The sequence below is a fragment of the Phacochoerus africanus genome, chromosome 3 (genome assembly GCF_016906955.1).
Source record: "Phacochoerus africanus isolate WHEZ1 chromosome 3, ROS_Pafr_v1, whole genome shotgun sequence".
Taxonomy (NCBI): Eukaryota; Metazoa; Chordata; class Mammalia; order Artiodactyla; family Suidae; genus Phacochoerus; species Phacochoerus africanus.
In genome coordinates this window covers 145,682,209-145,698,839 of record NC_062546.1, presented here as the reverse complement: position 1 = coordinate 145,698,839, position 16,631 = coordinate 145,682,209, and the positions used below count along the sequence as shown (strand labels likewise).

The following is a 16,631-nucleotide window of genomic DNA, read 5'->3' as shown; positions in this document are numbered from 1 at the left end:
CCTTATAGAGTTGAACTTTGAGATGATAATACATGTAAAGCACATAGTCCAGTTGCTGGCACAAAGTATCAGTTGAATATATTGGCTCATTCTGTGATGATGATTACCTTGCCTCTATCAAGTATACTCTCTAAACATTCTCCACTGCTTTTGTGTGTGTATGTGTGTGCCAGAGGAACAGTAAAAAAATTAATGATATGAGTTTTAATTTTTAGAGACACAATAAAAACATCTCTCCTACTTTAAAATTTGTTCCCTTCATTCTTCTAGGTAGTAAAGTTTGAAAAGACTATTTCTTTTTTTTTTTTCTTTTTAGGGCCACACCTGTGGCATATGGAGGTTCCAAGGTTAGGGGTAGAATCAGAGCTTCAGCTGCTGGCCTACACCACAGCTCACTACAATGCCAGATCCTTAACCCACTGAGCAAGGCCAGGGATCAAACCTGAGTCCTCATGAATACTAGTCGGGTTCGTTATCTGCTGAACCATGACAGGAACTCCTGAAAAGACTATTTTTTGTTTAAATTTTTTTTTTACTATTCATTTATCAAATGATTAGTACTGACAGTCTACTAAACACTCTCCTAAAAAGAAAAGAATTGGAGTTCCTGTTGTGGCTCAGTGGGTTAAGAACCCAATACTGTCTCTTTGAGGATGTGAGTTCAATTCCTGGCCTCACTCAGTGGGTTAAGGATCTGGTGTTTGCCGAAGGCTGTGATGTAGGCCTGCAGCTGCAGCTTTGATCAACCCCCAGCCCAGGAACTTCCGTATGCCAAGTGTGTCCATAAAAAGAAAAATAAAATAAAGAGGAAAGGACAAATTTGTTTGGGAAAGCCATTTGGTTAATAAGCAGGTTTTTAGTACTATTTTGTCATAAAATCACCTTTTGTTTTTCAGCAAAATTCCTGCCTTTCTGAATGTAGTGGATATTGCTGGCCTTGTGAAAGGAGCTCACAATGGGCAAGGCCTGGGAAATGCCTTTTTATCTCATATTAGTGCCTGTGATGGAATCTTTCATTTAACACGTAAGTACAGCTATGTATTTAATCGATTGATTTCATTATGATCTATATTTTCTCTTCATTATTGCACAGATGAAATTAATACCTAATAAAATAAGGTTTGCTTAGCTTCACAAAATCAATCATGGGTTCTTCTGTTAATTGTGATTTATAATGTTATTAAGTATCCTCTCCATATGAGAAGGCTTATTTCATAGAAGGTATATGCTATGTTGCTGTCGTAGTCTAATTGAATTTTACTCCCTGGTCTGGATTAGAGTCATTGATAAGTGTTTCTATGTGGAAGTAATTTTGTTGATTGTAAAGGCATTTTGAAATTTTCTTAACTTCTGGAACTTTTTTGCATTCTTTCTTTTCTTGTGTATTGAGAAGGCAGAATTGATAGAGGAGGGGATTGCATTATTTCAGAGGAGAGAAAAGCATCCAGGTTATTTATTGGAGAAGAATGGATTAAGGAGAAACTGTAGATCAGCTGGTCCTTAATGGAAAGAGGGATATAAAGCAAAGAGAGAAAATAAGCAGAACCAGATGTTGGTTTGTGTTCTTTTGACTACAGAAGTGAGCCAAGAACATAGTAATCCTCTGATAGAGTAAAAACTTTTAGGTTAAGGCTCAGGTCAAGACTGTACTTTATGGTAATAGTATTATAATGAGCAAATTAATACAAATGAAGGAAACATAAATTAGAGGTGGGGTCCAGCTGTGGTCTGGTTTAGTGCTTTTATTTGCTACTGGTCCTCAACTAGTTAACTATAAGCAATTGAGAATGAACATTTAGAAAATTTTATAGCAATATAAGTAACTTTTTTGTCATTTGAATTTAAATAAAAAATTGTGGTAGTGTTTTTGTATGTCTTTTAACAAATTCATTTACCCTAGTAATTCATTTTTATTATATTTTACAAAAACCTACCATGGATAGTTTGAGAAGTACTGATCTAGGTAGCATTACCTTGGATTTGGAGACACCTTCTGGAAGGGTTTGTGGTGCAGGCAGAGATAAGGTTATATGTTTGTGTTGGGGCTGAGGGGTTCAGTTATGTTGAGAGTGTTACCTAATGTCTGTACATTGGCAGGAACCTCTATTTTCTTCCTTCTTTTTTTTTTTTTTCCTCCTTCCCCTGCTTCTGGTGACTGATGCGAGAATTTCAAGGAGAGGGTGGTATCAAGTGTGACTTTGGGTTTTGGACTGAGCCGGAATGACTCTTGATGCTACTCACTGAGATATTAGAAGGAGCAGCAAGCATTGGGAGAGAGTTGATGATTTCAGTTTAGGGTAGTGTTTTGAATGTACCTGGGACATCCAGACAGGGGTGTCTTTAAGAAAGTAGTATTGAGAGGACAGGTATGACAGGAGGATGGGGGCAAGAGAATTGAAGGTTTGGATGTGAGTGATTGAACTGATGAGTTGGTACAGAGCTTACCATAAGTTAGCAGTGAACGTAGGAAAGGACTGAAAAATGGTAGGTTCATGGATCTATTTCCTCCTGAGGTATAGGAACAAATATGTTGGCTGTAAGCAAGTGGGTGGTTGAAGAGGGATATCTGACTTAAAGTGTTTAGAGCTGGAGCAGTTTAGGGTAAACTTGAAACCATTAACATATGTAATAAATCTTTGGTTTTGTTGTCTTTTGTGTAAAGTTCATCTGATGTGTTTTTCTAACTTTTAGAGGAAAAATGAATTTGGTGAGGAGCATACATCCTTTACTGTATTTCATTCAGGATAGAGATACTAAGAAAAAAAAAATCCAATAAAACTAGGTAACATGCTTTTTTACAGTAATTGATTTCAAAAATGTTAAACTGAAAATATGCATCTTAGCATTGATCAAATATATACATAGTGTTGTATAATGCACAGAACACAGAGTAATACATTTTTAACAAGAATTAAAAAAATCTTTATAGAATTGTAGACAATAAAAAGGACTGGTAGAGAGTAAAAGGATAAAGTGATTACTTTGAAGCTATGAAAAATGAAAATTCTTTAGTTCCAAATTATGATACATTTTCCATCTTCAACAGGTTATTAAATATGAGTGTGGAATAAGATTTTTTCTTTGGTATTATTCTTCATAAAGATTATTTTTTTCAAATGTCATGAAGTCAGCAGAAATATCATTCACTTGATGTTTATTTTTCTCTAATTAAATAGTAAACGCTTTCTGTTCTGGGTGCTGGAAATATATAGTGGTGGTGGAATTGAATACATTCTTTGGTTTTATGAAGCTTCTAGTCTACTGGTAGAAATTAACATTGCATAATTATATTAATGAATGTGTAGTTATATTGTTGAATTTGGACTTTTAAAAAAGATATACTTGTGAATTGTTTACTTACTTGCTTATTATATGTTTGAAACATTTTAATTCTTAACATCATTTTTATTTTGTGGAGAAAAAAATCCATTTTTTATGTTTTATCTTTTAGTGTCTCTATCTTTGTTTTATATAATTAGTTTAAACTACTGAGGAAGAGGACAATATAGGCAATAACTATTAGTGTGTTCAAGGGCACTCTAAAGCTTTCCACTAGAACTTCTGAAAAAGGAGAGGAAAAAATTATTAATGGGAAGTTTTGGTTTATTTCTGAATTTTAATTTGTTAATGCTATATTTCCTTCCATTAGTTTTAAAAAGTAACTTTTCCCTCATCTTATTTACTTCCCTTGATTATGAGATGTATGTGTGTATATTGTATCAAAAGTTTATACTTGTTTTATATTTATTATGTATTTTCTAATGGCCACACCTGCTGCACATGGAAGTTCCTGGGATAGGGATTGAATCTGAGCCTACACCATAGCTGTAGCAGTGCCTGATCCTTAACCCACTGCACTGGGCTAGGGGTTGAACCCTCACCTCAACAGTGACCCTAGCTGCTGCAGTAGGATTCTTAACCTTGTGCACCACAGTGGGAACTCCCTATATTTGTTTTAAATGTTAAGTTATTTTGACTGGTTTGCTTTGGCTTTAATTTTTTTTAATTTTAAATCTAGTAATTTTAATAAGCACTTTAAAAAAATCTGAAGTATGGTTGGCTTAAAAAATATATTATCTTCAGGTATACAATATAATGATCTAATATTTTTATGTATTACACTTAATACAAAGATATTATTAAAATATTGACTGTATTTCCTGTACTGTACACCTTTATAACTTACTTATACCTAATTGTTTGTACCTTTTAATAGCTTTAAGTCTTTAGATCACTCCCATCTTATTCATTTGATACATTATTTGTAGAGCACCTCTTTTTAGCATGCCAGATACTGAAGGATGTAATGATGAGTGTAAAAACAGGTAAGGATCTCTCCCTCATGGAGTTTATAATATAGTGGAGGAGACAGAGACTGAATAAATGGTCGCATAAATACTGGATGTCATTCTCCAATTGTGTACAGAGAAGAGAAACAGTATATGCGTGAGTCACCTTGAAGATGATGGTTCTGCTGAGAGGTAAAGTTGGGGTGAGAGCTAATAGGTTAGTGGAAAGAGGAAAGGAGAGATTGATTATTCAGAGTAAATGGCTTGTTTCAAAGGTCGTTGTGCAATGAAAGAATTGTCAGCATAGGAGTGATGGAAAAGAGCCCAGGAGATAGTTGGGGATTCACAATGTCCACCATATTAAGGATCTTCTTCTCAAATGGCTTAAGTATAAAGTTTTGAATGGAGACTTGGAGCAGGGAGGCAGATTAAACTGTTTCTAGAAGTAATTCAGTCGAGTTACAGTTTTAATGTTTTAAGATATCAGTGGAATTAGATACCAACAGTTGGAAATTTTATTGTTATGAAATTATTTTTTTCAAGATATTGCTAATGATTTTCATAAGTGAAGTCTGAGCATGAAATATATTCAATGCTTCTTTTGTAAAAGGATCTGCTTATATCACATAGTTTGCTTACTCTTCAAATTTAGCAGATTTTTCCTTTCCCTCGTTGGGTTTGTTGCCTAATGTATAGTTATTTCAGACCCCTTCCTACATCATTCATTTAGAATTCTTTTTAAAATTTTATTTTCAATGGGTTTCTTGTTTACAGAGTACACTAATTAGGACATGAGAGATGCTAGAAATAGTGAAAGATTGTCTTGTTCACATGTGTGCAGATCTGGAGTTACACTTGTCTTTTAAAATGTATTTTTAGAGTTACTGTGTACTAACTCAGTTATATAAACAAGAATTTATCTTTCACAAAACAAGTGTTGCTTAAGTTAAAGTGGGTCTTATTTTGACACATAAAAATATGATATTTGTCAGAATTTGCATGAAGGGAGTTATGAGAGCTAATCTTTCTGTGCTGGTGGATTTCCATAAGCAAAGCTGTGTGGGAAGTATTTTTATAGTACAAATGAATCTCTGCATATTATAATTAATTTGAAAACAGAATCAGAGTCTTTACTTACTGCAAGGTCACTTACTTTTCTTGCCCTATTTAAAATGCTTAGAAAAACTTTTTCAAAAGAATATTAGTTGAAGAATGATCTAATAATTTTTTCTCTATGTGAAACTTCTATGTAGCTAATTGAAGTTACTCATCTAGTGTATAAGCTAGTTTGTAGCAAATGTAGACTGATTTTGTATAGCAGGTAGATGTAACATTAAATTTTTTTCTACATAGATTAACATGAATAAATCTCAAAATAAAAGGCTATGTGGAAGAAGTGAGTCCAGAAAAAGAGCATAAATGATTCTATTTATAGAAAGTTATAGGAAATACAAACTAATCTATCAAAGAGCAAATCAGGGATTGCCTGGGGTTGCTTGGGGTCAGAGAATGGAGAGGGATGGAAGGATAGGGGCATGAAGAAACTTTTGGGGGTGTGGATATGTTCATAATCTTCTTTGTGGAGGTGGTATCACAGGTATAAATATATATCAAATTGTACATTTTATGCACAGTACAATGAATATTTATTTTGAATATGTTATTTTAACTTTAATAAAGCAAAAAAAAAAAAGGATGTGGGAATTTTTTAACAAGACAATTTTTCTGTAACCTTTCCTTCTAGGGGAGTTTTGATTGGACTCTTTGCTTACCCTGATTCTTTCAGTAGTATAAGTATTGGAGATGATCTCATATCTCTAGGTAATAATTAGCAGTTTGGTACAGCTATTTGTATTGATTTAAAGGTAAAAGTTAAACCTGATATTTTATGAGTCTTAAGATTTTGTGGAGAAGAACCTTGGATTTTGGTGCACCTACAGTGAAATTATGTTTCTCTTTGATATATCCCTTTGTTCAGAATTTTTTCAGCTGGAGCATTGTTTAAAATTGATTCTAGGAGTTCCTGTCATGGCACAGTGGTTAACGAATCTAACTAGGAACCATGAGGTTCTAGGTTTGATCCCTGGCCTCTTTCAGTGGGCTAAGGATCCAGCGTTGTCATGAGCTGTGATGTAGGTCGCAGACGCGGCTCAGATCCAGTGTTGCTGTGGCTGTGGCAGCTACAGCTCCGATTTGACCTCTAGCCTGGGAACCTCCATATGCCACAGGTGTGGCCCTAAAAAAAAAAAAAGATTCTAAAATATTATTTATTGATAAGTTTTTTAGGCAAATGTTTTCTAAAAATTCATTTGTAAAGTTCATGAATGTGTGTATTTTATTTTTAAAATTATCATATAGTAAAATTGACTTTTTTTTAGTATATATTTCTATGAATTTTAGCATAAGTATATGTTCCTCATTCACCACAGAATCAGGATGCAGAGTACTTCATCACCCCAAAAAACTTCCTTATGCTATTCCTTTATAGTTATACCCATGTCATTGTTAACCCTGGCAACTACTGATCTGTTCTCTGTCACTTAAGTTTTGTCTTTTTGAGATTATTATGTCAGTGAAATAATAAGAATGTGCATTGTTTTGTTTTGTATTGAAAAGATGTTGACAGGTGAAAGTAAGTGGCATTATTGGCATATTCTCTGGGCCTGTTCATCAGACTCATTTCTGAAAACCTAGGAGGGGATGGGGTTAATCCAGAGGGGGTTGGTTTTCTGTTTCTTGTTCTTTGTTTTTTTAGTTTTCTGTAATCCCATTCTTCTCATTCTTTTATGGATCTTTTAAGTGTCTTTAAGTAGCAAAATATACTTTCTACTCTTGGTATTTGAGAAATACTGCTCTTTATTCTTTCAAAGTTTGCTTTTTAAAAAAGTTTAACAAAATTTTGTTTTAAACCAGGCTAAATCTTGAACTAATAGGCAAAGCTGCCTATCTGTAAAACATAAAAGTGCCTGAGAAATACAGAATATTATGAAAATGGTAAGAATCCTATGTTTGTCAAACTTGTCCACGTACTAGCTCTAACTGCAAAGGGTGAGGAACATCTGGAGCTCTTTGGTACATAGTAGTATAGCTCCAGATACTTACTTTAAGGTAAAGTTTTTAGATCCCATAGTTTCCTTCTGTACTTCCAGCAGTATGCAGTCCTCAGTTTGGGAAGCAGGATTGTATCTTAGGACAGAAATACCCTAGCCCTACCAAGAGGCCTACCTGGCCAAACAACTAGGTCTAGTTTATATAATAATAATGAATATCTTATAGTACTGATTTACCTGGTGCTTCATAAATTGTTAGTTCTTGCTCAGCAAAGAGCCCAGTGTGACATAAAGAGAGGCCTTATTATTATTTTCATTTTCAGATGAGAGAACCAAAGCTTAGAGAGGTAAAACGATTTGCCCAAGTTATGTAACTAAAAGGGAGCAGTCTCTGTGATTCAACAGTTAGTTTGGTTTTATTCCCTCTCTACTATACTCTTTCTGTCTTACTGTAGCATTAATTTCACCTATGTATTGTCACACTCTGGAAGATACAGATGTTTGAGGGAAAACTTTGATGATACAGGGAAAAAATTCTTGGTTTACTAAGGAATAAAGTTGCTTTTGCTCTTGTTGCTGTGCCATAGCTCCATGGAGTCAAAGTCAGGGGATTTGGGCTAAATTATAGTGTTGATATGCTTTTGTAAGTATCTATCTGGGTAGACTCTTTTGTTTCCAATCATTTGTATTGCTGAATGAAATACATAAGGTTTCATGATTCTTTAAAGTAGAAAGTCAGTAAAGGATTTTGATGTGTTCACTGTCATTAGGTTCTTGTCTCTTGCATTTAGTATGTACCTTTCTCAGTTTGTTTTACCTGTGTTCACCAAATAAAGTAATGAGTCTTTAAAAACTCAAAAGTTCCCCGTCATGGCTCAGCAGTAATGAGCCTCACTAGCATCCACGAGGATGGGGGTTCTATCCCTGGCCTCGCTCAGTGGGTTAAGGATTCGGTGTTGCTGTGAGCTGTAGTGTAGGTCGCAGACACGGCTTGGATCCTGCGTTGCTGTGGCTCTGGCGTAGGCTAGTAGCTGTAGTTCCCATTCGACCCCAAGCTGGGGAACTTCCCTAGACTGCAGATATGGCCCTAAAAAGAAAAAAAAAATTAAAACTCATAATAATACTTAAAAATAGTAGAATACAAAATCATCTGTCTGCTCTATTAATAGGGAAAAATAATACTTATATTTGTTAAATGTAATATAAACTCTAGGAGTTCCTGTCGTGGCGCAGCAGAAATGAATCTGACTAGGAACCATGAGGTTGATCCCTGGCTTCGCTCAGTGGGTTAAGGATCTGGCGTTGCAGTGAGCTGTGGTGTAGATCTCAGATGTGGCTTGGATCTGATGTTGCTGTTGCTTGGCTGTGGTGTAGTCCAGCAGCAGTAGCTCTGATTGGACCCATAGCCTGGGAACCTCCATTTGCCGTGGGTGCAGCTGTAATAAGCAAAAATAAATAAATAAAACCAACAACAACAACAACAAAAAACTCTGAGTTAAGTTTGTGATCATGTGCTTTTATTTTATTTAAAAAGCTCTTATGTTTGATAAGTGTTATTAATACATGCTAACTAAAACAAAAACCCTTTTAGAGTTTTTAATAACATTTAGTTTAACTTGGAGAGTTCAGTTTTTTCAGAAAATGTAAGATGGAGGGGGAGGGTTAAATGTGAGATAAAAATAAGGATTTTACAAGTTTAATGCATAAATTACCAGCTGAGGGAATCAAATCCTAAACATTAGAAATGAAACATTAATGTAAGTAAATTTTTTTTAAAGAGTGACGCTTTAACAATTGAGACTTGGAGTTCCCATCGTGGCACAATGGAAACAAATCTGACTAGGAACCGTGAGGTTGTGGGTTTGATCCCTGGCCTCGCTCAGTGGGTTAAGGATCCCGTGTTGCCATGAGCTGTGGTGTAGGTCGCAGAGGTGCCTCCGATCTGGCATTGTTGTGGGCTGTGTTGTAGGCTGGCAGTTACAGCTCCAATTAGACCCCTAGCCTGTGAACCTCCATCTGCAGTGGGTACGGCCCTAAAAAGAAAAAAGACAAAAAAGCAAAAAAAAAAAAAGCAAAAAAAAAACCAGTGAGACTTATCATTTAGAGGATTTTAGAGTAAACTTTAAGAGAGACTAGCTATTGCAAAATTTGTTGACAAATTTAGGCAGATTTTAACTAGGGTACTTTATGAAAGTCCTTTTACTGTCTTTTCAGTTACTTCTTCATTGTCAAGGTAGTTGAATGTATCTGAAGCAAAGTATCTGTTTTGAATGTTTTGTTGCAAGTAGGGAAAAAAAATCAAGGTCAGTTGTAGCTGTAGCAGTTCAATGGATGAGTGTGATGGTTGAACAGGGCTGCAGGGGAGCATGGTTTGGTAGGCTGTTGTTGGGCCACTAGCAGTCCTTTCCTGAGTGTAGAGTTTCCACGGAGGTAGTGTTGGTAAGAACTCGAAGTTCATTATTTCAGTCAGCAAAGTTGTGCTTCCAAATACCTAATAGTCATTTTATGCCTAAAAATAAGGTGCTGTTTACTGTGTTGTGATTTTTCAGAATGTTAGATACATGTTGAGCTAAACACAACTCAAAACATTCAGCAGTTTTTAGGTTTCATGCCTCTTTATTTACTTTATGCTCTTTAAGCTATTAAATAAAACAAATAGTTGATCTTGAGGGATTTTTTGCCTCTTTTTCTCTATGCCTGTGTTGCTTGAATTAAAGTGAAATACTGACACAAAGAATATCACAAAAATTAGATTTCAATTGATTTTTGTCTGTTTTCTCTACAAAAATACTTGAAGTTTTGTTAGTGTAATTTAGGATTTTTCATAAGTTGCCATTTAAAGACCGGGGGTAAACTTTAGGTGAGAAATAGGTACCTTCAACACAAATTTTACCTCACATGTTCTTATATATTTTATATATCCTTCCATGAAAGGGTAAAGGATTATAAATGAAATCAGGGGAAAAAGTTAATATTATCTCTGAGATTTTGTTATGGATCACAATTTGAGAAATGCTGACCAAATCTAAATTTTCTTTCTCTTCTTTTTCTTTTTTGGCTGTGCCTGCAGCATGAGGAAGTTCCTGGGTGAGGGATTGAACCTGTGTCTTAGCAGTGACCTGAGCCACAGCAGTGACAACACTGGATCCTTAACCTGCTAAGCCACCAGGGAACTCTAAAACTAAATTCTGATTTTATAAAAATAATTTAATTATTTTTATTTTAACCAATATATAGTATCCTAAGTCTTTTACAAATATTAACTCATTTATTCCTCTTAACACTTCTGTAAGAGTGGGTACTGTTATTATTCTTATTTTGTAAGTAAGGAATCCAAAGTATAGGGAGGTTACAGTACTTGCCCAAGATTACATGACAAGAAACAGAATCACGTTTTGAACTCAGGCTCTGGTTACAAAATCCTTGCTTTGTTGTATTAGTCCGCTAATCTATGATAAGAATTATCAGTGCAAATGAAGAAATCTCTTTTTTTTTAAATAACATTTTTTTTTTTTTATCAATCCTGTGAGCTCTAAATCCAGTTTGAGAAACACTTGTCTAAATTCCAGAGAAGTTGTGTTGATATTTGTCAATTCTAGGTCAAGCACTTTTTTTTTAATCATTCCTTTAAATTTAATTTTTAGTTTAATTTTTTAGTTTTTTTTTTTTTTTTGCTTTTTAAGTCTGCACCTGCAGCATATGGAGGTGCCCAGGCTAGGGGCTGAATCCAAGCTATAGCTGCTGGCCATAGCCATAGCAACTCCGGATCCAAGCTGTATCTGCAACCTACATCACAGCTCACGCCAATGCCGGATCCTTAACCCACTGAGCGAGGCCAGGGATTGAACCCACAGCCTCAGTGTTTCCTAGTTGGGGATTCATTTCTGCTGCGCCATGGTAAGAACTCCTAATTTTTAATTTTATATTGGAGTACAGTTGATTTATGATGTTGTGTTAGTTTTAGGTGTGGAGCAAAGTGATTCAGTAATACATATACATGTATCCATTCTTTTTCAGATCCTTTTCCCATGTACGTTATTACAGAATATTGAATAGAATTCCCTGTGCTATACAGTAGACCCCTGTTGATTATATATTTTATATGTAGTAGTGCGTATTAGGTCAAGCACTTTTAAATGATACCCAAGTTATAGTAAAGGGGCAGTGGAAAATTATTTATTTTGTAAATTCCTAAAGGCTAAGAGATGGCTTTTAGAGACAAATAGATTTGTGTCACTTGGATTCCAGGTATACATGTTGCAAACTCTTAATGCTTTTAGCAGCAAAGATGACAAAACTGTTATGTCAGAAAGAAGAGAGAGAATGCATTCAAATTTACTCACACATTCTTTCTCTGGTATTTTCCTTTTGATTCATGAAGGGAATAAATAGAGAAATGATCAGCAGCTGAGGTCTTCTTGGCAGTATCCATAGCAGCTTTCATTAATCTTTTAGATGGTGACTTCTTTTCAGAGGCATACAGAGCTAACATTCCATGATTGGCTACGTGACATAATGAAATATGTACTTTGTTTATAACATTCCCGTGGGGGAGAGAATATGCCTGTTTTAAAGATGAGAGAGATCTCCAGGACGCAGATTCGATTCCTGGCCTGGCACAGTGTGTTAAGGATCTGGTTTCCCTGGGTAGTTTGCAACTATGACTCAGATCAGATCCTTGGTCCGGAAATTCCATATGCCTCAGGTGACCAAAATAGGAAAGAGTGAGAGAGAGAGGGAAAGAAGAGGTTTAAAGAAGGTAGGAAACTAGGTAATAATTTCCATACTTGGTAAGTACCAGAGAGAGCTATGATTTGAATTCAGGACTGCCATTTAAGAAATATCTGGGGCTGGCAGTGCTTGAAAATCTAAAAGCAGTTAGTTATTCATTTGAGATATATATTCACTTTGGTCTAAGTATCAAACTGTTTTTGAATGTTGATAATGTTCCAAATAATCATTTTCTTAATTATTACCCCTTTCCAAAAGTATTTTGAATGTTTGAAATTGTGCAAAAATTATTTCTTGGACCATATGTGTTACTTTTCAGTTGACTGTTTTCAGGACTTTTTTTTTAATGGTTTGCATGATTTTAAAAACTGAGAAACTTCAAAAGGTGGGAATTTTTCCGTATTTTTACCATAAAGAGCAGCTATAATTTTGGATCAACAAGTCTGGAATAGCTATGGGTATGTCTGTATTGCTAGTTATATGTATTAACTATAGAACAGACATTCTTTATGAATTCTCTGTGAATTTTCCTTTTTTTTTTTTTTTGGTTATACTTACCAGATCATGCCATTGAGAAAGAAAATGGTGTTTGGTGTTTGGAAAAAACCACTAGAAATTAACATTCTAAAAATTACTTAATGGATTAAATGCTTTTGAAAACAAAACAGATATCCATTTTAAGTACTTAGTATACGTCACCCTTATGGAAGATTTTGTTGTGAAGATTTTGTTTTAAAAAGCTAAATACCATATTTGTTTATGTTAAAAAATTTTTGAAGCAGATTATCCACATTTCCAAATAAGCTGAGTTAGTGTTTTCATAAACAAAGACAATCAATCAAAAAAAACCCCAGAAAATCTGGCTTTTTTTCACCTTGAAGCAGAAATGCAGATAGATGATATTCAGAATGTGCTTTTCAAAGTGGTCCGTTAAAATTAGTTGCTGTTTAAATGACTTTAAAGATAATGATAAAAGGGGGAAAAGAATCAGAATCATGTTAGCATAATGCAACTATTTTATTTTTCTTTATCTCAGTCTGGTGCCTAAAGTGGAATGAATGTGGTGGGTTTTAGAATCAAACATGAGTGTGATTATCAGTTCCTACTATCTAGCTGTGTAACTGAAAAAGTAACACTATTTTTGAACCTCAGTTTTCTCATGTAAAATGGGGATTGTAATACTGTGCTTACAGAATTATTTTAGAGTTTAAGAGGTCATTCTTTGTCAGTGCATATAGACTGTTATTTTTAATACTGCTTCATTGTTTTTCTTGTGCAATTATATCTAATTTCAACATTTTTGTAATTATAAATTTTTAAAAATTGTGACATGGTCATAACACATTTGCCATTTTAACCATTTTTGAGTGTACAATTCAGTGATGTTAAGTACAGTCATATGTTGTACAATCTTCACCACCATCCATCTCTAGAACTTTTTCATTATCCCAAACTGAGACTCTATACCTGTTAAACAGTAACTCCCAATTCCTTCCTCCCTTAGCGCCTGGCAGCCTCTATTCTGCTTCCTATCTCTGAATTTGACTTCTCTAGGTACCTCACGTAAATAGAATCATGCTATATCTGTCCTACCTTATTTCATGCTTCATTATTTTCTAACTGCTTCACTATTGTCCATAGCCTGGAAGTATCAGAGTTTATTGAACTAGTACTTCCTGTTTGTGAGCATTTATTTATTTTCTCAGCTATGAGGTACATATATTTTTTTGCTTTTTAAGGGCCGCACATGTAGCTTATGGAACTTCCCAGGCTAGAGGTTGAATCAGAGCTGCAGCTGCTGGCCTGTGCCACAGCCACAGTAACACAGGATGCTAGGCACACCAACAGCCTACCCACAGCTCACAGCAAGGCCAGGGATCAGACCTGAATCCTCATGGATACTAGTTGGGTTCATTACTGCTGAGCCACAATGGGAACCCTCTATAAGGTATAATTGACATATAACATTAGTAACTCAATGATTTGATACATGTGTATATTGTAAAGTGATTACCACAGTAAAGTCATTTAGTTAACACGTCCATCACATCACATAATTGACATTTTTGTGTGTGTATGTGGTAAGAATACTTAAGATTATTCATTTAGCAACTTTTAAGCATGTAACACAGTATTGTTAGCTATAGTCACCATGCTTTATATTAGATACCAGAATTTAGTCATCTTGTAACTGGAAGACTGGCATCTCCCCATTATTCCATCCTAGTCCCTGGGGTCTACTCTCTGTCGCCGCCAGTCCCCTGCTCTCTCTTTCCTTGAATTTGGCTTTTGTAGATTCCACAAGTAAATGAGCTCATACAACATTTGTCTGTCCTTGTCTGACTTATTTCACTTAAGTATAATGTATATGCATTATTATTTCTCTTTTTTTTTTGGCCACGCCTGTGGCATGTGGCAGTTCCTGGGCCAGGGATTAAACCTGAATCACAGCAGCAACTTGAGCTGCTGCAGCGACAACACTGGATCTCTAACCCACTGTGCCACAGGGGAACTCCTATTTCTGACTTTTTTTTTAACAGAGAATGTTGCTAATGGAATTCTTATATGGGTTTTTTGGGTTTTTTTGTTTGTTTTTTGGTATTTTTTCTGGATATTTCTTTGAGAGATGCCTAGAAGTGTAATTACAAGGCCAAAAGTTATATACATTTAGAATTCTGTCAGATACATCCAAATTCTCCTCCTCTATCACCAAAAGAATACTAGTGTTTAAAATTTTTTGATTTTTTGGAATAATTTTTAGACAGGTCATACATTGAAATAGGTAAAACATTTACATTGTTCAAAAAGAAAGTTGATATAACATTGGGGGATACATTGAGAAATCTTATTTCTATTCACATTCTTATTCCAGCTGTACAGTTGAGGATATTGAAAGAGAAAGTCCAAGTAGTTTTCCTAGGGCACATAGCTAGTAAATTGGGCATAGAGCCCATCTTTTCTTTTTCTTTAAAATTTTTTCTATTTCCAGTTTTTTTCTCTATACCATGCTTCTTTTGTACTTTTCTCAACTTAAATGTTTAGGATCTATGTAGCAAACATGTTACAGATCCATATATTTGTGTGTGTCTGTGTGTGAGAGAGAAAAAGAAAATTCAAGTGCTTGATATACGTTGTTTTTCAGAGACCACCTGCTCTTCACAATAGTGACCCTATAGGCATATCTGGAGACTTTCCTGAAGAGACAGGTGCTGTATAGTTATTTTAAAAGAATTAGGTTATAGTTTTATTCTTTTGATGCCATCAGATATTTATTAGGTACTTACTATGTGCCATGCTTTATGTGAGGAATTTTACTTAATTCCCTAAACAAAATAGAGGTAGGTACAGAGGGTTAGGAAATCTGTCCAAGGTTACATAGCTGGTAGATGGTATAGTTGGGAGTAGTACTGAGTAAGGCAAGTCTGACTCCAAGACCTATAGTTAGTCTTTGCACCAGTGCTGACCATAGAAATATAATGTGAGCTGTAAACGTGAGTGACATATGTCATTAAAAATTTTCACATAGCCACAATAAAAAAGTAAAAGATGAAATTAACTTTAATAACATATTTGATCTATCAAGATATTATTTCAACATGTAGTCAATATGAAAAACTTGTTATATTTTTGGTACCATGTCTTTGAAATCTGGTGTATGATTTATACTTACAGCACATCTCCATTTGGACTAGCCGCATTTCAGGCACTTTACAGCTGCATGTGGCTAGTGGCTCTAGTATTAGATAGCTCAGCTCTACACACACATATTCATAGAAAGAAATCTCAAGAGAGATGTCAAATGGTTGATAGGTTCTTTTGGAGAATAAAATTGGAGTGGAGAGAGAGAGGTGACTTTCCTTTTTTATTGTAGACCATTAGCTTTTAAAAAAGTGAAGATGTATTCTGATTTTTTAAAACATGAGGAATTTTCTTAAATACTAAGGTAAGGTATGCACAAATGATTCAAATAAAATTCTCAGAAGTTGTGTATTAAAACAGTGAGAAGGAGGAGTTCCCGTCGTGGCGCAGTCGTTTACGAATCCGACTAGGAACCATGAGGTTGTGGGTTCGGTCCCTGGCCTTGCTCAGTGGGTTAAGGATCCGGCGTTGCTGTGGCTCTGGTGTAGGCTGGTGGCTACAGCTCCAGTTAGACCCCTAGCCTGGGAACCTCCATATGCCACGGGAGCGGCCCTAGGAAAGACAAAAACAAAAAACAAAAAACAAAAAAAAACCCCAAACAACAACAGTGAGAAGGAAATAAATGGGTTAAGGGTCCAGCATTGTCACTGTAATGGGTTGGGTTGCCACTGTGGCATGGGTCTGATCTCTGGCCCAGGAACTTCCACGTGCTTGGAGTGCAGCCAAAAAAATAAAACAGTGAGAAGATGGTTTTGACTTAAACTGTAGTGAGTCGAGAGTTGTTGGTGATTATTACTATCTCTGTACAATGTTTGATTTTTTTAGCTGGGATACTCAGGTTAATTCTGCCAGGATGATTTAGTTAAAGGAGTTTACTTTCAGATAACCAAATTAGCAGGTTCTGTTAAAGAAGTTACTTCCG

At 35.2% G+C, this 16,631-nt stretch overlaps 1 protein-coding gene across 1 annotated transcript in view; it reads left to right on the top strand.

The window, feature by feature from the left end:
* OLA1 (Obg like ATPase 1) overlaps positions 1-16,631 on the top strand; it is a 177,368-nt gene that overhangs the window by 32,909 nt on the left and 127,828 nt on the right. Inside the window, exon 4 of the mRNA XM_047772907.1 lies at positions 897-1,024. Coding sequence (XP_047628863.1) covers positions 897-1,024 — 128 coding nt within the window. The remainder of the gene's footprint in view (positions 1-896; positions 1,025-16,631) is intronic.